General features: G+C 47.7%; 1 protein-coding gene across 9 annotated transcripts in view; it reads left to right on the top strand.

Annotated features, from left to right (window-relative positions):
* DEPDC5 (DEP domain containing 5, GATOR1 subcomplex subunit) overlaps window positions 1-21,660 on the top strand; it is a 50,543-nt gene that overhangs the window by 18,420 nt on the left and 10,463 nt on the right. For 3 of the 9 annotated variants that reach the window (XM_035097580.2, XM_035097578.2, XM_035097579.2), the window contains exons 22-34: window positions 2,403-2,609; window positions 3,192-3,327; window positions 4,249-4,346; window positions 6,162-6,227; window positions 8,963-9,146; window positions 9,777-9,937; window positions 10,346-10,463; window positions 10,890-11,057; window positions 12,607-12,826; window positions 13,788-13,924; window positions 14,864-14,987; window positions 17,391-17,453; window positions 21,090-21,241. In XM_035097580.2, the coding sequence (XP_034953471.2) occupies window positions 2,403-2,609; window positions 3,192-3,327; window positions 4,249-4,346; window positions 6,162-6,227; window positions 8,963-9,146; window positions 9,777-9,937; window positions 10,346-10,463; window positions 10,890-11,057; window positions 12,607-12,826; window positions 13,788-13,924; window positions 14,864-14,987; window positions 17,391-17,453; window positions 21,090-21,241 (1,834 nt within the window). The remainder of the gene's footprint in view (window positions 1-2,402; window positions 2,610-3,191; window positions 3,328-4,248; window positions 4,347-6,161; window positions 6,228-8,962; window positions 9,147-9,776; window positions 9,938-10,345; window positions 10,464-10,889; window positions 11,058-12,606; window positions 12,827-13,787; window positions 13,925-14,863; window positions 14,988-17,390; window positions 17,454-21,089; window positions 21,242-21,660) is intronic. The other 6 variants (XM_035097581.2, XM_035097585.2, XM_035097582.2 and 3 more) reach the window with 3 other exon arrangements.

Raw genomic sequence — 21,660 nt, 5'->3', positions numbered from 1 at the left:
GATTATTTCGTTAGACGTTGCCTGCGTGTCACCTCCCAAAACATACAGGCTTCAGAAAAAAAGAACTTATTTTTTAGGGTGAGGGCGGCATTTGAAATAAAAAAAATTGTACAGGCAACCCTCATTTTGCACGGGGGTTATGTTCCGGACCCCGTGCGCGTGCCGGCAGAGCGAGCGTAAGCCTGCTCTGCCCCTTTTTGTGTCCTTATGAGGTTTCCGTGCTACTTCTGGGTTCGCTGCTGTGCGCATGTGCACAATCGTGCATCATTCAGACATGCCTAAACCGGTTGTTGTCTGTAATTCATAGAATCATAGAGTTGGAAGAGACCACAAGGGCCATCCAGTCCAACCCCCTGCCAAGCAGGAAACACCATCAAAGCATTCTTGACATATGGCTGTCAATCCTCTGCTTAAAGACCTCCAAAGAAGGAGACTCTACCACACTTCTTGGCAGCAAATTCCACTGTCGAACAGCTCTTACTGTCAGGAAGTTCTTCCTAATGTTTAGTTGGAATCTTCTTTCTTGTAGTTTGAATCCATTGCTCCGTGTCCGCTTCTCTGGAGCAGCAGAAAACAACCTTTCACCCTCCTCTATATGATATCCTTTTATATATTGTTTTGGTTCAGATCATGGAACCCTTTACAATGATAGACAACACATCCTTTCCCTCTTAGAATGCTTTATTATCAAATCAGTAAATGTCATAGTTGCATCCTATATTTCTTTATTGGCGATTATGACAACTATCCTTTTTTAAAAAAATACCCCCCATTCCACTTTTCCTTTTATCCCCCCCCTGAAACCTGTTTGTAGATTGTTCTAAATTGTCCCCAGCGAGGCCTCCTCACTTCCTGAGCCAGCCTTCATCCCCTTGGCTCATGGCACCCCTCCTATCTCGCCTGCTCCGTCTTAAGTGCCCTTGTCCTCCTCCTCCGAATAACAGCACGTGGAGTGGGTAGCCTACTTCTCTGACCCACTTATCAAATCATTTAAGGAGGTCGGCTTAGTTGGGGAGCCCCTTGGGGGAGTCCCCCCTTACAGCCTCAAACTAATTAGCAGCTGTTTTCCCAGGTGGATTTACTGTCTTATCATACCTTTTTTTAAAAGGGTCTTTTAAAACATCCCTGTGAGGTCCAGCGTTCTCAGGGGTTAGGTAGGGAGCTGGACTTGTCCAGAGGGACTCTAGGATTCAGGGGACCTTGAGCAGGTGGTTCTTTCTCAGCTTCAGGTACCGAAAGCCTCACCGTGGCGTTTTGAAGGCAAAAAAAATAGAGAGAAGAAGCTAAAAGGTCTTGTTTCTTGCCCCTGCTTTTAGTCTAATTGTGGGTTATTATAATTGTGCATTTACTTTAATCTTTTGCAAGCTGATTTAATATTTTGCAAGCAAATAGGGTGCACATTTATGTATACATACACATCATTGTCTAATAACTGGCCTGAAATCAGAGATCTTTGATTGAATAAGTCATTTGTGGACAGCCTGTGTTAAGATTGGTGCTTTCACTAAAATAATTCTGATTAAATAATTCACTGAATTGGTTCAAAAGTATCCGAATTGCCCCTGTGAGTAGTTCCTATGTTTTCCAGGTAAAGTGAACAGGAATTAAGTTCCCTTTGCAGCGGACCTTTCTGCGATTTTAAATTCAGTTTAGTTTTGTAGCCATTGCATTTACCATTTTTTACCTGTTTGAAGAGTTATGCTGCTGTGTAAGCTTAAAGATTACAAAGAAAAATTACAGCAATCATTCATGTTTAATATTAATAGAAAACAAAGAAGCTAAAGAGCACTAAGTACTTAAACAGCACCCGCTGGACTTAATGATTTTTCTTATTTCATAAAATTTATTTTTTTAAAAAAACCTAAAACAAACAAACCTCAAAGCGGTTTAAGATCGTTAGTAAAAAAAAAAGCAATTTAAATGTTCAGAAAGTTAAAAACCAGCAATAAACTGAAAGCACATCAGCCATTCTAGACATCTGGGTAGGCTCAATAGGCAGGGAGTTCCAAAGTGCAGGTGCCACCATACTAAAACATAAATGAACTTGGGTATGTTGCCTCCAAGGTGGTTCCTCCTCTCCCCCCGCTTTTGCCTGGGCTGGCAGAGCAAAGATGTTTACATGCCTGAGTCAGAAACACCACCCAGCATTCCTGCCCCTCAATGGGGCACAATCTCCTCTGAAGCTTTCCAAGTTAAGCCTTGTTGGGGTGAGTGGGTGCTGTGCAAAATCACCCTGTTTGTGCCCAGTGGGTTCAGTCTGTCCGTTTCCCATTACAGTCCCACCCACCCCAAAAAAATCTGCTGTGTGGGACATGTGTCTTAAAGGGCTGCTCGGTAGGCTCCTTATGTGCCTGTTGGATTTCTCCCTATTGATGCGAAGTTTTTTGTTGTCGTCATTTCAGACGCTCTGGAGAATATGATGGAGTCCCAGCAGCGAGACTCCAGTGCCCCTGGGAGATTTCACGTCGGGAGTGCCGAGTCCATGCTGCACATCCGTTCTGCTGGGGGGTATGCGCCGCAGAGGGCCCTCATCAACCCCTTTGCCCCCTCCAGGATGCCCATGAAACTCACATCGAACCGGAGGCGCTGGATGCACACGTTCCCTGTGGGTAAGAAGGCAGAAAGCGAGGCTGCTCATGGCTACTACGGTAGCCACTTTTTGTGGCAGATTGATTATTTGGTACTGCAGCTTCCTCTGGCTCCAGCCGGCATAGCCATGTAAGCTGGGGCTGATGGAAGTTTCAGCTCAGAACACCTGGAAGTTACCAGGCTGGGGGATGCTGGGCTAGATCAGGTTTTCCCAAACTTGGGTCTCCAGCTGTTTTTGAACTACAACTCCCACCATCCTTAGCTAGTGGTCAGGAATGATAGGAATTGTAGTCCCAAAACAGCTGGAGACTGAAGTTTGGGAAACCCTGGGTTAGATCAACTCTTGGCCTGGTCCAGCAAGGTGCTTCTCATGTTTGATTCAGGCTATTCATGTGAAAGATTGCATCCCCTTTGACGAACTGCACATCTTAGACTGTGGCAGGAACAGCTCAGGGGACGCAATGCAAACTCAGCCACCTCTGTGTTCGATTTGGTGGGAAATCGCTGCTTTGAATGCAGTCTTGTGGCGTGGAGAGTCGGTGTGGATTGTGGAAAGAGCTGGTTGGCAAATCAAGTGATAACTGAATCTTGTGCTTGGGCAGGTCCTTCTGGAGAAGCCATCCAGATCCACCACCAGACGCGTCAGAACATGGCCGAGATGCAGGGCAGTGGGCAGAGGGACTGGACCCATTCCTCTGCAGAACTGCTGGAGCTGGCCTATCACGAGGCAACTGGGAGGTGAGGCTGCCCAAAGGGGACGCATAGGGGCGCTTTCCCCTAGACCAGGCATAGGCAACCTTGGCTCTCCAGATGTTTTGGAACTACAATTCCCATGATCCCTAGCTAACAGGGCCAGTGGTCAGGGATCATGGGAGTTGTAGTTCCAAAACATCTGGAGAGCCAAGGTTGCCTATGCCTGCCCTAGACTTACAACCAAAAGTGGGTCTCGTTGATAGAGCTTTCAGGCATTAGGTCCATACCATAGCAAATCTGATTCCACCTCAAATTACTCTTTTTTTGGGGGGGGGGTATAATTTTTTTAAAAAAAGTATATCGAAATTGCTCTGAATCTCCTGGCTTCCCCCCATCCCTTCCATGGGTCCTAACGATATATTTTTTTACAACTGCATATCAATACTTATCCAGATTTTTAATCCTCCTAAATTTTTCATACTTTCCATTACTTTACAAGTGTGGTTAAAAATCCTGCTAATGTTTTAACCTGTTTACAGTGGCCTTATAAATAAATTATAAACTTTTTCCCATTCCTTGTTAAAGTTATTGTCTTCTTGATTTCTGAGCTTCCCGGTTAATTTTGCCATTTCGGCATAGTCCATCAACTTGGTTTGCCATTCCTCTCTGGTTGCCACCTCAAATTACTCTTCTCTTGGCCTCTGCCTACAAATGTTTGGGCTGCAAGCTCATTCTGCATTTGCAAGAACTCGATCTCTCAGCATGGCAGCACTTTGGAACTCCCTGCCTATTGATATCAGGTAGGAGGAGCCTTCAGTGTACCTTTTTCAATCACCTGCTTAAAACCTTTTTGTTGTTGTTGTTGTTTAGGCAAGTCTCTCCAGACACATAGATGTTGACATGCTTTCCTTTTTTATTTTTTTTACTGTTAATTGTCTTTAAATGCTTTGCTTTCCTTCTCTCCAGGCATGGAGTTTCTCACCATCCAGATGACGGCACTTCCTTCATGAGCTTCAGTGGCATGGATGATTACTCTAACCAGCTCACTGGCAGCCATGCCACAGGTGATAACAATTGGCATGAGGAGGGTGGCAGGCGGGCTTCGGTAATGATGCGGGCCTGTTCCAAAACTGACGCATAGCATACACCTGGCTGGGCATTCTTCATGAAAGAGCAAATTGCAGGAGCTCTGAGCGTTATGTCCCTGCAGTTAGTGCCCACATGGTTAAACTGTGGAACTCACTCCCACAGGAGGCAGTGATGGCCACCAACCTAAATTGCTTTCAAAGAGCATTAGACAAATCCATGAAGGAGAGGGCTATCAATGGCTACTACAGTGGAACCTCGGTTTACGAACGCCGCAGAACCATCTGGAACAAATTAATCCACTTTCCATTACTTTCAATGGGAAAGTTCGCTTCAGTTTATGAACAGACTTCCGGAACCAATTACACCCATGCTTCGGGTTAAGTACGCTTCAGGTTGAGTACTCCGCGGACCCGTCTGGAACAGATTAATCCACTTTCCATTACTTTCAATGGGAAAGTTGGCTTCAGTTTATGAACGCTTCAGTTTATGAACAGACTTCCGGAACCAATTACAGTGGTACCTCTACTTACGAATTTAATGCGTTCCGAACGCACATTCGTAAGTCAAAGAAATTTGTAAGTCGAATCCCATAGGAATGCATTGGGAGAAAAAATTCATAAGTCGAAGCAACCCTATCTAAAAATTTGTAAGTAGAAAAAATCCTATCTAAACCGCATCCAAGATGGCGGACGGAGCACCATTCGTAAGTAGAAACATTCGTAAGTAGAGTTATTCGTAAGTAGAGGTACCACTGTACACCCATGCTTCGGGTTAAGTACGCGGACCCGTCTGGAACGGATTAATCCACTTTCCATTACTTTCAATGGGAAAGTTCACTTCAGTTTATGAACGCTTCAGTTTAAGTACTCCACGGACCATCTGGAACAGATTAATCCACTTTCCATTACTTTCAATGGGAAAGTTCGCTTCAGTTTATGAACAGACTTCCGGAACCAATTGTGTTCATAAACCGAGGTACCACTATAGCCATGATGGCTGTGTTCTGCCTCCACAGTCGAAGGCAGCAATGCTTCTGAATCCCAGTTGCTGGAAGCCTCAGGAGGGGAGAATGCTCTTGTGCTCGAATCCTGCTTGCTGGCTTCTTCCCCTTTGCGGGATCTGGTTGGCCACTATGAGGACACGAGGCTGGACTAGAAATGTTCTGTGGCTCACGAAAGCCCTCTCTGCACTTCCTGTCATGGTGAAGGTCTCTCTTGTCAGTGAATTTCTACTCAGTATTGATCCAGAGTAGATTCCAACGTATAGTTAGCAGAGTAAAAACTGAAACACGTCGTTGCAGGATTCCCAAGAAAATAGACTAGAGGCAATTAATATTTCATCCAGCAGAGCTTTACTGTTACTGACGGCAAATGAGCATAACGGTCACAAATCCAAGCCATTCAGGAAAGACTTTCCATAAGAAATCCAGTTGCAGCAGACAACTTAAACTTACAATAACCTTAACGCTAAGTGTGCTATACTGTATAAAGAACACCACACCAGAAGGAAAGTGGGATAGAAAGTGAAACCCAGGCTCCTTCTGGCCTCCTTATTATAGTCAGCATGACCTTGACAGAAAGAGATAACAGAACCAGTTTAAACTAGCTGTGCTCAGCTTCTCTGAAGGAATAACCCAAACATCATGAACCTTCTGCTTGTTTCTTTCACACAGAGAAGTTTCCAGAAGCTTCCAGAACCCTCTTGAATTTATTAGAATAGGAAAGATCTCTACACATAAGATCAATACTCTCTGTACTAAGAAATGCAAGCTAACATCTTTCCCCTTTCAGGAATGAATGCCCGAAGCCAGAACAAGGACTCCCTGGAGAGCGCCGTCTCTAACTCTCCAGATCCGAGTAAGAGCAGTGATGACAGGGTTGGGGTGGGGGGAGGTTGGTCTGTGCAAAGGTAAAGGGATCCCTGACCATTAGGTCCAGTCGTGACCGACTCTGAGGTTACGGCGCTCATCTCGCGTTATTGGCCAAGGGAGCTTCCAGGTCATGTGGCCAGCATGACAAAGCTGCTTCTGGCGAACCAGAGCAGCGCACGGAAACGCTGTCTGTGTAGGTGAGGGCAAAAGCGAGAGAAGCACTTCCAGGGTCCCAAGGGCTCCCGATTGCCTCCAGTTCCTTTTGCTCCTTCTCTCCAAAGTGGCAAGTTTTGGGATAGGGCTTTCCTTCCATCTGGGATTTTCCCATACAGAAGCTGTGGGGACACAGTCCCACAGAGGAAGGCTTCTGGTTGCTCAGTGACCTGTCTGGAACATCCCAGAATATTTGTCTGAGAGCGAGCAACACTAACCACAGAGTTTAAATAAATCTGCCTGGGTGAGGGAACTGGTGCAAAGGGTTGTTTGACTGTCTCCTCATTTACTATCTGTGAACCACGAGCAAGGCAAATGTATTGTTAAACAGAGACTAATGAAGTGAGAGGTGGGGGGGGGCAGCATCCCCCTCCTGGGACCTTATCTTCTCCCCCTGGCATCCCCATCTGGGTTACTGGGTTCACCGTGTTTTAATTCTAAGAACAGGGCGACATACATAACTGGGTTTTCTGTTCCCGCACACAGGAAAGCTTTCTCCTTGACACACACGAGTGCCTTGATATTGAATCTTTTAGAAGTTGCTGGACAGTCTTTTGAATAATGAAGAGGCGGTTTTACGCCTCCTTTTCAAATGCAGTTTTTATTGAGGAAGCTTGGAAGTGGATGGAGAAAAAACTGCTGTACCCCCTTGCACAGCCTTCGGCAGGTTGCCCTTTCAGGGACTGTTTTAATGGAGGGCTGCGATTCTTCAACCACAATCAATTGCAAAATTCTTAAATGTAAGGATTTTGCTTAGGCAACCTGCAATTGTTTTTTGCCTTTCCCCCTCAGAGAGCTGTGAGGCTCTTGCAAATTGCAGCCGTTCTGGGTGGAGACCAGAGCACAGTCTGTGCCCTGGGGTGGAAAGAGGGAAGCTAGATTGCTCATGCTCTGGAACCCTGAGTACAATTCCCCACTGCGCAACGAAAAGCTTTGGCCCTAGGGCTTGATCTGCCTGCCATTTAAAGGTTGGTCTCCATGTAAATTTGCCTTATGGCTAGATTTATTGTGCCCATCTTTTGTGATCAGTAATATCTGCCAAGCCCAGAGCGTCTTGGAATCGAGCTGCCAGGCTCACTCCGATGCAGGAATTTGCCCTTGAAGGCTTAGCCTTGGAACATAGGAAGGACTTGAGGGAAGTGTTTCTCTGAGCATGTGTGAAGTGCTTTTCCCTCATGGATGTGGGAACCAGCCCAAGTAGCTGCTCTGACAACCCTGGTTGGCAGGAGATGAGCCCCACGAACCCAGGAACCCTCTCCCTGGTGCAGATGCCATTCTACCCTTAGATTGGCTTCTGTCTTTCGTGCTGTTGAGCCAAACTTACACATCCGGAGTGTGGGAGAGAGCACTATGGGGAAATGAGTCCCCACCTTCATCTCTTCCTTCTGCACCTGTCAGCTGGCTCAAAAGGTGCAGTGAATCTCCTCCCCTGGCTGGGGATGCAGAGGGGCTTTTTGCCCAGAGTGTGGAGCAACTGGCTGCTTTGATCCTGTGTGAGCTCTGCTTCCTTGGAAGCTGCTGCCCTTTTAGGGCAAATGGGCACTGCGCCACCAGCCATATCCTCCCATGTCTACCTGCCTTCTTACTGGGTGGCTCTGCCTGCCTTTGGCCTGGGTGCCACCTACCGCTGGCCTCCCTGCCAGTTCCACCCACCGCTCCTCTTTGAAACTTCCGTTACAGGCAAGGGTCACCCCAGCAAGATTCCCCATTTCCCTATTGCCCCAGATCCCTTCTTACCTCCTGTGCTGCTCATTCTTTCCTTTTAAAAAAATTTTTCCTGCTTCCTTTTCCTGCTGCTGCTGCTGCTGCTCTGATGGGTGTGCAACTTCTGCTGGGTGCAGGCAGCTCTGCTGCTCTCTCTTAGCCCTCCTCTCTTTCTCTGGCATTTTGACACAGAAGGTGAAGGGTCTTCACCCTCTCCTGTTCTGGGCTTGGAATACGGGTGTCGTCCTGCACTTTTTCATTCATTCGCCTCGGGGTGCTTTTAATAGCTTGTGTTGTTTTTTAATTCCTGCAGCTGCTGTATTGGTTCGAGTTTACAAATCGAAAGGCGAATTGAACTGTTAATTAACTTTATTTTTATTCCCAGTTGCATGATGGGAGTGAATCAGCATGGCCACTGTGTTGTTTAACAAACTCTGTCTTTCTTTCCCTACCTTCCTCCCCTCTTCCTCAACCCCTCCTCCCACCTCATTTTCCCATCCTGAACAATTTTCATTCTCCTACCCCATGAAAATCTTTCTTTCTTTCTTTCTTTCTTTCTTTCTTTCTTTCTTTCTTTCTTTCTTTCTTTCTTTCTTTCTTTCCCTTCCTTCCTTCCTTCCTTCCTTCCTTCCTTCCTTCCTTCCTTCCTTCCTTCCTTCCCTTTCCCCATTTTTTGCTTCTGTGGCACTTTTTTCTCCTCCTCCTCCTCTCTCTTTTCTCTTTCTCTCTCTCTCCTTCCTCCTTCGCACTGATGCCCAACCACCACCCCCCCATTGCCTTCCGCCCGGTGACGAAACGAGGCAGTTCTGACGCTGTCTGCTCCCCCCGTAGTGCCAGGCTTCTGTTGTACAGTCGGGGTGGACTGGAAGTCTCTTACCACGCCCGCCTGCCTCCCCCTCACCACGGATTATTTCCCGGACCGCCAGAGCCTGCAGAACGACTACACCGAAGGGTGCTATGACCTGCTGCCCGAAGCAGATCTGGACAGGTACGCATACCCTGCGGCTGAAAACGGGGAGAGCTGCCCCTGTTCCATTGGTTGCTTTGGGATGCTGAACTGGCTAGGCCGGGCTGGGCCTGGTCACCAGTGGCTGGAGGAGATGGCAAGGAATTGGAAGGGCAGGGGGGTCACGGCCAGGCCAGCTTCTTGCAGGTAGTGCCCCCGGTGGTGAACATGAGAAGAGCCCTACTAAATCACGCCCGTGGCCCATCTAGTCCAGCCTCCTGCCCTCACAGTGGCCAACCAGATGCCCTCTTCTGGGAAACCCCACAAGCAGGACTTGAACAGCAAGAGCCCTCTTCCCCTCCTGCAGCTTCAAGCAACTGGTTTTCAACTGTGGAGGCAGAGCGTAGCTGTCATGACTAGTAACTGTCAGTAGTCCTCTTCCCCAACAAATTTGCCCAATCGTCTTTTAAAGCCATCCCGAACTGGCGGCCACCCCTGCCTCCCGTGGCGGCAAATTGCAGCTATGCGCTGCGTAAAGGAAGACCTTCCTGAATCTTCCAGCCTTCCCCTTCATGCAGAAAGCCGTCTGGTTGGCTGCTGTGGGAAGAGGCTGGTGCCTGATTGGCTGCCTGAGGTGGGGACAACTCACTGCCTGCCTTTTTCCCTTCTCAGGAGGGACGAGGAAGGTGTGCAGATGACGGCTCAGCAAGTGTTTGAGGAGTTCATATGCCAGAGGCTCATGCAGGGCTACCAGCTCATCGTGCAAAGCAAGCCTCAGAAGCCGCCTGCAGCCGTCCAGCCGCCACTCAGCAGCAGCCCCTTGTACAGCAGAGGTGAGGGGCTGCCCAAGACCCTCTCCTCCTCCTCCTCCTCCTCCAATTTAAGGAGGGGGGCTAATGAGTTCAGATTAGCCCTTTGCTGACTTAGAAATGCAGTTGAGCAATGGTGGGAGACCAGCCCTCTTCCCAGGCTATGCCTGTGCAACACCCATCATCAGCCTTGCTTTGCACCCTGCTGGAGTGTTTTTGCCTGGCTGGGATGTGTCATTGAACTCCGATGGTGTCTCTGGCTTGCCGGATGGAGGGGAGAGATGGTGCATGCATGTGTAGAAAGCAGCCTACTGTACAGAGTTAAAATGCTTCCATGTTTTTATTGCTGCAAACCACTTTGGTATATATATATATATATATATATATATATATATATATATATATATATATGTTACCCTTCCTGCGAACCAGGCCTTGTGTCACGAATCCGGGCTGAAGAGGAGGACCAGTACTGGCTGAGCATGGGCCGCACCTTCCACAAAGTGATATTGAAGGACAAAATCATTACCGTCACTCGGTATTTGCCAAAGTGAGTAACTTTTTTGGCAGCCTTAGATCAGGAGTGAGGAACCCTTTTTGGCTGTGTGGGCCAAAATCCACCCATCCATCCTTCCTTCTGTCAAATCTGATTGAGAGGTGGGTTGTACCACCCACCCGTCAGAATCCCTTGCGTGAGGTTTCCAGGTTTGGGAACCATAGTGCAAGCGGCATTGCCAGCCCATACACTTTGCAAGACTCCCACACTTCTCCTTTCCACCTTGGATGACGAAACAAGTCCCCCTCCTACAAGGCACAGTGTTTGGTTCATTATATATAGGGGGAGAGGTGATCTTCTGGGTATTGATCTTCAGATGGAACTCCAGGGCCAATGTGGACTAGCCACTTGGCTTTTAAAAATATGAAAATAAAAAAGCTTGTGGGTTTGAGTTGCCAGGGTTTTCTCTGTTCTCTTTAGGTATCCGTATGAATCAGCCCAGATAAACTACACCTACAGCCTGTGCCCTTCCCACTCTGACTCTGAGTTCGTCTCTTGCTGGGTTGAGTTTTCCCATGAGAGGTTAGAGGAATACAAATGGAATTACCTGGACCAGTACATCTGCTCCACAGGTTCAGAGGATTTCAGGTAAGTGCTGAGCAGCCTTCAATCACCTGGTGCTCTCCAGCCACGTTTCAAATTCACCAGGCGCATTTTGCACCTGGCTATCGGCCACTTGCGACCAAGTGAAGATGCCTGAGTGCCAGGACACCATCTGGAGGTACAGTGGTGCCTTGCTAGATGAATTTAATTCGTTCCACGGGTCTTTTCTTGTAACGAAAAATTCGTCTAGTGAATCCCATAGGAATGCATTGATTTTTTTTTTTGCCCATAGGAACGCATTAATTGAATTTCAATGCATTCCTATGGGAAACCGTGATTCGCTAGACGAATTTTTCGTAAAACGAATTCGCCTAGCGAGGCAACCTCCACTAGAAAAAACCTTTCGTTAAGCGGAAATTTCGTTAAGCAGGGCATTCGTTAAGCGAGGCACCACTGTACATGCTTGGGGGTCCTTGGATTTTTCCCTGTTTTCACACACGTAACAACACAGCCTATAGAATTCTACCTGTGATATTTTATCTGCATGAGCGGAACAAATTTCAGGAACCAAAAAGCTGCATTGAAAAATGCGACTTTTGAGCCATCTGGCCACAAAATGGCAACAATATATTCCCTTTCGGCAACTGTAAACCCTGGTTTAAGGAGACATTTGACGCCTAGCTTATATATCTTGAGTTTTTAACACTGTGTTTGATATCAGTCCCTCAGAAGAATAGGGTGAACTCCTAAAGCAACATAAAAAGTGTTTCTTCTTACACTTTTAGGCTTGTTTTCTCATAGTTAATTTGGGCAATTTGTCTATGTCTGACTGCCTGCTCCCTATATTGCATGGAAATCTTACTTGTGTTAGATTTGTGTGTGTTCTGGTTGTGACTGCACTGCATCTTTTTTAATGTAACAGGCTTGTTTTGCTTTGTTTGGTTTTTTAAAAAAAGAAGCCCACAACTCTGGTCTCCGGAGCGTGGCAGCAACCCAGTATAGCCACTGCAGCTCGTGCATCAAGCTTAAGAAGGAGATGCTTCAATGAGGATCTTGTGTGCAGCCAGAGGGAGCCATGTTGACCTCTGGGCTGCAGGCTGGCCAGCAGCCCCTTTGCCTGGTTGCCCCATGTGGCCAGGAATCATCCCCTCCTGGCACCCAAACTCTGGAGTAGCATGAGAGTTTGGCTCCCCCTTTTCTGCCAGGCTGCAAGCGGTGAGCACAGATGGGTAGGAAGAGGCGTAGAAATCTGTAAGTTTGGTTGACTGATACTTAACTCAATTTGAGCAGCTTGGCAGACGTTTGCCATACGTGACATAGAATCAGAAAATTTTAGAATTGGAAGGGGTCATCCTGCAAGACAGGAATCACAGCAAAAGAATCCCTGACAGATTCCAACTTCTGTTTAAAAACTTCCAGTGAGGGAGAGTCCACCACCTTCCAAGGGAGTCCTCTCAAGTGTCAAAGGTCTCTCACCATCCAGAGGTTCTTCCTAATCTTTAGTTGGAATCTCCTTTCTTGCCCAAAGACATACGCACTTTATGATTCCATGTGTTTCCCCCCACTCCCCTTGGCTTCCCCACTTTCCCCCCAGTCTCATTGAGTCGCTGAAATTCTGGCGGACTCGCTTCCTGCTGCTGCCGGCCTGCATCAGTGCCACGAAGCGCATCATGGAGGGCGAGGTGCACTGCGACGTCTACGGGGGCAAGGCTCGCTCGGACGAGGAGGAGTGGCAGCTCCTGGATGGCTTCATCCGCTTTGTGGAGGGGCTGAACCGCATCCGCAGGCGCCACCGGTCGGACCGGATGATCCGGGTGAGCCAGTGACCTGAGCCAGCGCTCTGTGAAATTTCGTGGGCCTGTTCACACATTATGTAAGGCGTATCTGGGCCTTGTGGCCAGCGTGCTGACTTTTGGCAGGGAGCTGCTGCCAGCCCCGGCTCCCTCGTGAGCCTGCTTGCTCATGATGCTCGTCAGTCTTCGTTCAACTCATGCTTTTTCTCCGCACCCTTGCCAGATTTTAATTCTCATGAGAGTCAAACAGGTATAAAACTGATGTAACAAGTTCCTTGTGGAGACTGAGCTGAGGAGGGATTTCTCTAATCACAATCCGTCAGTTGAAGAGCTACTGAAGCGTCATGTGACTTAAATACCTGTGGCTCCACATTAGAGTACAGGCCTCTCCCCAAAACATGGGAGTTACGTTCCCAGGTAACACACATGTGCATGAAATTGCATATAGTGGGGAACAGCCTCTTAAAAAACCCATAAACATGCTCTAAACCTCTGGAAACCCTTGAAAACACCCCGTTTAAAAACCAGCAGCACTTACCAGACTGGCATGAATCACTCCCTACAAACCATTCTCAAACTCCCAACTCTCCACAGGCCTCAAAGGTCAGTGCAGAGGCTTATGGGATTGATGTTGCCAAGGCTCTTTTTGCGCCATTTTGCAGTTTAAACCAATTTATTTAATGATTTCCCAGTGCTGCACGTATGCATGGCCGCATGCGAGTCAAACACATGTAACTGGGGAGACTCCTGTACTGCCTCTGCATTCAGAAAGTCCCAGGTTCAGTCTATATTGGCATCTCCAGACTCCCTGCCTTAAAAACCGAGGAACCACTGCCAGCCAGTGTAGGGAGTACTGAGCTAGCCAGACCAATACTCTTGACTTAGTATAAGTCAGATTACGATGTTCTTGTGACCTTTTTGCTTTCCCTCTGTTTCCCCCTCTTCCCTTTCCATTGCCACCCAATGATCCCTTTCCATTTAGAAAGGGACCTGTATGAAAGGCTTGCAGATGGCGGGTCCACTTTCCGCTCATTCTTTGGAGCCGTCCGGGCCTCCCCCTCTCGGTAAGAAGGGGACCTCTGCGCTCTCGGCTCTGCTGGAGATGGAAGCCAGCCAGAAGTGAGTTGGAACGCTTAGCAATGTATTGGGTGTCATGAATTCTACTCATATTGATCCAGAGCAGATTCCAACGTATAATTAGCAGAGTAAAGTCTAAAACACGTTGCAGGATTCCCAAAGGCATAGACCAGAGACAATTAATACTCCATCCAGCAGAGCTTTACTGCTAATGAAGGCAAATGAGCATAACGGTCACAAATCCAATACCGTACATTCAGGATTGGCACTGTCCATAAGAAATCCAGTTGCAGCAGACCTAACTTAAACTTAACAATAACTTATAATAAAACTATCTGAATGCACATACACATGAAAGCTCATACCAATGACAAACTTTAGTTGGTCTCTAAGGTGCTACTGGAAGTAATTTTTTTATTTTGTTTTGACTACGTCAGATCAACACAGCTACCCACCTGGTAATTACAATAAGACTAAAACCTTAACACTGAGCATACTATATATAGAACACCACACCAGAAGGAAAGAGAGATAGAAAAGAGTGAAACCCAGGCTCCTTCTGGCCTTCTTCTTATAGTCAGCATGAACTTGACAGCTAGAGATAACAGAACCGGTTTAAGCCAGCTGTACTCAGCTTTTCTGAAGGAATATCCCAAACATCACGAACCTTCTGCTTGTTTCTAGGCAGAATTGAAAGTTACGTGTCAGCTAGAAACTTCCAGATTGCACTTGTTTGTATCACACAGATAATCTTCCGGATAATTGATAATTGATTAGAATAGGAAAGATCTCTCCACATCAGATCAATACTTTCTGAACCAGAGCGACTGACATGACTTTGTACAACAGGCCACATTCTGCACACAAACACACTTGCAGATTGAAATGGTCGAATGGGCAGGCAAACTGTTGTTGTGGTTACTGCCCGCAAGTAAGAAGTGTGAGTTCATGCCTCTGTCCTACCTGTACTTTCTTCTCCAGGACCCTGGGAGAGCAGCAGGCAGCAGCAGCAGCAGCAGCACTTGCTGGGAAGAGCTCCAGCCAGCCAACCGAGAACAGTAACAGCATGGCCATGACACCGACATATGTGGACAGTCCACGCAAGGTAAGGACACAGCCTCTGGGGCTTGGTTTCAAAGAGGCCACGTTTGCCCCATGCATGTTGCTGGCATGGACCCATCACCTTACTGTTCTGTCCGAGCTGTAGCCTCACTAGCTCCATGCAAGGTCATGACTCGGTTGTCTGTGTGAGGGAATTCCAGAGGGTTTGACCACACCGTCCAGGAAAGCATAAAGAGACATAATAGGGAATCTTGAATGGTGTCTGTAACAGCTTCCAGTTTGGATGGCTTTAAAAGTGGGGTTAGTCCCATTCACTGAGGATAAGGCCATCAGCGGCTCCAAGCCAGTGATAGCTGTGCTCTCCCTCCTCTGTCAGAAGCAGTACACTGGGGAACCACAAGTGGGGAGAGCCCTGCTACACTCAGGTCCTGCTTGTGGATGTCTTCCCTTTGGAGTAGATGGGCCATTTGGCCTGTTCCAGCAGGCTCTTCTGTTCTTACATGTGTACATAGCCTTGTGCAAACGAGTGTCCATGAGGAACTATTTGCAGCCCTTCCACTTCAGCAGAATCCGTCCAGTCCCTTTGGCTTGGCCCAGCTGCTGTGTTTCTGTTTTTGTTTTACACTGGCTTCTTCAAAAGTTAACAAAAACCCGGGTGGACGGGGAGTTTCTCTGGGTCAACCAGGCTACCTGGATTTGTGCATCCCCTAAAGGAGAGAGGGTGAAGGTGTGAAACAGGGAGCCAGTTTGGAAAAGATGTCGGACGGCCGTCCTCCCAAGCCTTTGTATATGTTTGCCATGCTGAATGGCCTTTGTGTTGGTGGTTCATTGTGATCTATCGGTTGCGCGGAGCAGTTAACCAGGCTGAAATTAAAATGCATTGGCATTCTATACCTTTTCTGATAACATCGTCGGCCTGGATAGCTCAGTTGGTTAGAGCATGGTGGTGCCAAGGTTGCAGGTTCGATCCCCCTATGAGTACAGCTGCATATTCCTGCAATACAGGGTGTTGGACTACATGATCCTCAGGGTCCCTTCCAACTCTACAGTTCTGTGATTCTATGAAGGGCAGAGGATCAGAGTTCTTGGGAGTTTTAAAAGTGCATCACATTATTATCCCAGTATTGCAGAGAATGGACTGAAGCTGAAACTGCCTTGCTTCTGCTATCAGCTGACCAAGTAGCCTTAGGCAAGGTTTAAGATGGAGTTAATGTAGTTCCCATGCTTAGTCACACCATGCTAGGAGTCACTTTGGCTCTTAAAACCCAGGTTGCGTATCCAGGAAACTGCTGCACCAAGAAAGGCATTAGATGTGCCTCCATGGAGCAAAAGCCCCTCCTGATCACATGTAAAAAACCTGGAGAAATACAGTTATGCATGGCAAGGAGAGATGCTGCAACTCACAAGCATACAGTGAAACTGAATGTTGGAGAATTCAGGATGGGTGAAAGAAAGTCCTTTTTCACACAAGAGTTAAACTTCCAGAGGCAATGATGGCCAACAGCTTAGAAGAGTCTTTGAAAGAGGATTCAACAAATCGATGGAGGGGGATAAGGCTATGTTCTCACTCCACTGGTGGAGACAGTCAATGCCTCTGGATACCAGTTGCTAGAAACCACAGAAGGGGAGAGCGCTGCTGTTGTACTTATGTCCTGCTTGTGGTTTTCCCTTGGCAACATACAGTAGACCTCCCCGCTCCAGGAAAAGACACCCCATTGCGCCCTTTCCCCATACTTTGAATGGATGATGTGCTTGCAGGAAAGCAGGCATGTTTTGCATGCCTTCCCATTGCTATGCAACCTTTCTTGCTTCTTGAAATTAAGAGCCCCCATGCTGTTATGCTAGGACCTTGTGGTCAGGGCAGTGCCTTTTACTGCAGCTCTGCAGGAAGAGTGGAAAAGTCCAGAATGTGGACAGGGATTGAGCACAAAATTTGGTTTGCTTGGAATCTTGGCTTGCTTGCTTGCTTGCTTGTCCGTTTGTTTGAAGGGCAAGTTTCTAGCCCTCATGCCTGAGAAGAAAGCATGCGGGAGATGCCTGATGAAATCCAAGACACCAGAAGGGTGGTGGAATAAGATGTTTAATGCCTGCAAGAAGCACCTGTGTCATTTCGCTCTTCCCGTGGCAAGCAAAGCGGATTCATGATGCAGAGGTCATGCATGCTGCAGAATCTTGATTCCCAGGGTGCATGGATCCCCAATGACATTGTTTTCAGGGTGGTGAAGCCCTCTTGGCCAGGCATGTGGTGGTTCAAAGTGCTTGCTCTTTGCATCCTGGGGGTGCAAACACATCTCTGGGTGCTGGAGGTGTTTCCTCCCCCTTCCTTGCTGCCTCCCTTGCCCTTCCTCCTCTTCTTGATGGTGACAGTTCTGCACAAATGTGTGTCTTCCTCCCCCATCTTGTTCCTGCTGCTGCCACCCACGGCTTTTTGCTCTGATGCCTTCAGGATGGGACCTTCTTTGTGGAGTATGTCCGGAGCCCACGCACAGCATCTGCCTTCCACACGCAGGTCAGTTTCCTGACAGGCCCCTGCTGTCCCTTGGTGCAGCTGGTCTTTTTAGCAGAGCCCCATTATCTCTCCCTCCGCTACCACTTCTGTTCTGCTCTTCCTGGGTTCTTATGGAACTCCCTCCCACTGGAGGCAGTGATGCTGGGATTGCTTTAAAAGGGGGTAAGGCACAACAACGGAGGATGATAAGGATATCAATGGCCACCGGCCATGGCGGCTATGCTCTGCCTCCATGGTCGAAGGCAGCGATGCTTCTGAATGACAGTTTCTGCAAACCACAGGAAGGGACACTCATCTTTCACTCATCCCCTGCTTGCAGGTTTACCAGAAGGGGGAACTGGCTGGCCTCCTTGAGGAACTGGAGGCTGGACTAGATGGGCCACTGGCCTGATGTCCTCTCTCCTATTGGGCCCTGAGGGTTCTGCGTCCCAGGAGGCTCACACCGTCTTCTGGCAAGACCTTTTTTTCGGTGTGTGACCTGCTTTGCTTCTAATGGTTTTGAGAGCAGAGGATGCTGGATTTGCAGGAGGTGGGGGGAGGGAGGGAGGGAGGGAGGGAGGACGAAAGTGCCATTGGGAACATGCAGTACCGGTTAATATATAATGAGAGCTGTTCGTTCCTCTTCAGAGAAGGCTGGAGGGGATCCAGGGCGAGGCTGGCTCTGCAATTCCAAGCAGAGCATCTGTTCCTCCTGGCTGCTGAGACAGTGTCATGTAGGTGGTGAGGGGGGGAGGGTGTGAAGTGCGGGGCTGCGGGGAGGTGTCACATAAGCTGGGCCTGCAGGAAACCATCCGTCCCCAGGTGGGAAGGGGGCTGCAATGACGCCATTCGTTCTTCTTTTCCCCCCACCCTCCCTTTCTAATCGTTTTGTTGTTGCCTTCTTGCAAAGTGAAATAGAGTCAATAGAACTTAAATAACTGCTTAAATAACCTGAAGAAGGTTTCTTGTGTTCAGAAAGACAATGAAGGTTGCAAATCACTGTGGTGTGAATTGAAACGCCTCTGGGAAAACAAAAAAACAGATTGTCTCTCAACTCGGAAGCCTGAATTAGAGATGCTGGTGGAGGGTTTGGAAAGCGGCTGACATTTTATTTATTTGTTGCCTTCACCTTCCACCTTTTTCTCCGAGCTCAAGGTGACGTACATGGTTCCCTCTTTCCTCATTGAATCCCCACAACACCCCTGTGAGGTAGGTCAGGCAGGGACAGACTTGGGGCCACGCCCAGTGAGCTTTGTCGTCGAGTGGGAAATTGAGCCCTAGTCTCTCAGGTCCAAGTCGGATGCTCTACTACTGAACCACACCTTCAAAGGAATTAGGAGGACGGTACCCGTTAACGATTGCTTACGAAATTAGGTAGAAGTCTTGCTCAGCGTCGGAACTGATTCAAAGATGCTCAAGACAATCATTACAGTGGATGCTCAGGTTGCAAACGTGATCCGTGCGGGAGGCATGTTCGCAACCCGCAGCGCCGCGTCTACGCATGTGTGGGTCGCAATTCAGCTTCTGTGCATACGCAAGCGCCGAAACCCAGAAGTACCCCATTTGGGTACTTCCAGGTTCGGCGCAGGATGCAACCTGAAAATACACAACCTGAAGCGTCTGTAACCTGAGGTATGACTGCATTTTTAAGACCTTAATTTGGACTGTGCCGGCTGAGGTCTTCAATGCTTCATTTGCGTACACGCACCCCAGTGCCTCATCTACTAAAGCTTTGACATACTGTGTTGTTAGCAGCAGATGGGATCCGTTTGGGGGGCAGCTGGCCTCGTTTTGATGCGGAGGCTTTTGAGGCTCACATTCCTTCCAGAAGGTTCTTTGTTGTTCATTCCACCGCAACTCCCGAGCCTTCCCTTGGAATGTCCCACTTTCCAGTCCTTGGCGGGGGGGGGCGTTCTGCGTTATCATGCAAGTTGCAAGCCTGGCTGGTTGGAGGAGGAGAACATCTCAGCTCCTCTCCTCTTCCCCCAAAACTCTTGTGTTATTGCATTTCTAATACAGTGGTGCCTCGCTAGATGAATTTAATTCGTTCCACGGGTCTTTTCTTATAACGAAAAATTCGTCTAGCGAATCCCATAGGAATGCATTGAATTGTTTTTGAAAAAAATTTTGCCCATAGGAACGCATTAATTGAATTTCAATGCATTCCTATGGGAAACCGCGATTCGCTAGACGAATTTTTCATAAAATGAATTCGTCTAGCGAGGCAACCTCCACTCGAAAAATCCTTTCGTTAAGCGGAAAGTTCGTTAAGCAGGGCGTTCGTTAAGCGAGGCACCACTGTAATCACCTTTTCCTCCTCTAAGGAACTCCAGTTGGTGGACATGGTTCCTCCCCTCTTCATTTAACCCCCTCCCCCAAAATGCCCTGTGAGATAGCTTAGGCTACGAGGCAGTAATTGGCCCATCCAAGGTCACACACCTAGCGAGCTTCATAGCTAAGTGGGGATTTGAACCGTGGTCTCCCCCACCTCCTAGTCCCAACATACTAACCACTACATTGCACTGGCTCTCTTGAGGGCTTATCTTAAACAGAAGAGGCAACTCGCACAATTTTGTAATCCGGGGTTCTGGTTTTTTTCAGTAGTGGAATGCAAAACACTTCCCATGAGCTGAGAGGAGGCAGTAAGTGTCCCAAGAAAGGAGCAAAACTGGAGGCCGCAGTGCTTTCTGGAGACCAGTTGCCGGAAACCTCGGGAGGGGAGATGGCTCTGGTGCTCGGGTCCTGGTTGCAGGTATCCAACCCCACAGGCATCTCGTTAGCCCCGGTGAGAACAGGATGCTGGACTAGATGGGCTGTTGGCTTCATTCAGACGGGCTCTTCTTAATGTTCTTCTGTGGACCCTGAACTCCACTGCCAGATAGGTTTGCCTCTCATCACCTCACGACAGAAAATCCCCTCCAGGGAATGAGGAAGGGGCCACAGAGCGGCCATTCCCACCACCCTTAGCAAACCACAGTTCCCAGGATTCTTTGGGGGCAGCCATGTGCTTTCGATGATCATCTGGGCAATTGCACTTGTGGTGCTGCGCTCTACAAAATATCACAGGGTGGTGGCTCCAAAATGGGCATTTCCCAGCACTCTAAAATGCCCTCCTTCTACCATAGGCAAAGCATCATGTATTGGTTGCTCCAGGTGTCTTCCAAAGTCTAATCTTCTTGCCCAGGTCTTTCCTGATCCAGAAGACTGGAACCTCAAATTACTGAATGTCTGCTTCTATAATACTGTTTTCATGTTTTGTATCTCTGAGGGGTTTTTTAAAAAGCTTTTACAGTGGTACCTCTACTTACAAATAACTCTACTTACGAATGTTTCTACTTACGAATGGAGCTCCGTCCGCCATCTTGGATGCGGTTTAGATATGATTTTTTCTACTTACGAATTTTTAGATAGGGTTGCTTCTACTTACAAATTTTTTCTCCCAATGCATTCCTATGGGATTCGACTTACAAATTTTTTCGACTTACAAATGTGTGTTCGGAACACATTAAATTCGTAAGTAGAGGTACCACTGTATTGGGCTTTTTATGTCGTATTTGTATATATGGTTTTTCCAATATCAATCAGTTTAGAATAATGCTGCTAAATTAAATAAATGAATTGTGCCCACAGAGGAGTTGCCTTTCTTTCCCTCCTCAGGTCTCGATTGATCAGACAGCCCCTGCCACTCTCGAAGGCGTTGCACTGAGCAATGCAAGCCAGTCCACAGACAGGAACATCAGCCAAGCCTTTGCCAGCTCCCAGAACTTAGGAGACCAGGGATCTGCCACATCTGGTTCCGTCGAGAACAGGTGAGCCGGTTGACACAGGTAAGAAGGCTCGTTGTGGGCCTGTCTGGTCTGTATACCTACAAAATCGCCTTTCCCCATATATTCCCACTCGGCCGCTCTGATCAGCGGAACTGTGCCACATAACAACTGTTTCTCATTTGTAAGAAATAGATTTGGTGTTTTTTTTTAGTGTGGCAGCACCTAGACTTTGGAACTCCCTGCCACTTGAGATCAGGCAGGAACCTTCGCTATATTCTTTTCAGCACCTCTTAAATACAATTTTTGTTTAGACAAGCCTATCCAGATGTTTAGAGAGTCGGTGCAAGTTTTAACCTGCTTTTAGCCCATTGTTATTTTAAGTTTTAAATTGTGGTTGTTTTTCTCGTTGATAATTTGATCGTCTTTTTTGTAAACTGCTTTGAGAGGTTTAAAAACAAACA

Source organism: Zootoca vivipara, chromosome 17 (genome assembly GCF_963506605.1).
Source record: "Zootoca vivipara chromosome 17, rZooViv1.1, whole genome shotgun sequence".
In the NCBI taxonomy this organism is placed as follows: domain Eukaryota; kingdom Metazoa; phylum Chordata; class Lepidosauria; order Squamata; family Lacertidae; genus Zootoca; species Zootoca vivipara.
The sequence above is the reverse complement of the archived record's forward strand: the minus strand, read 5'-3'. Positions and strand labels throughout refer to the sequence as shown.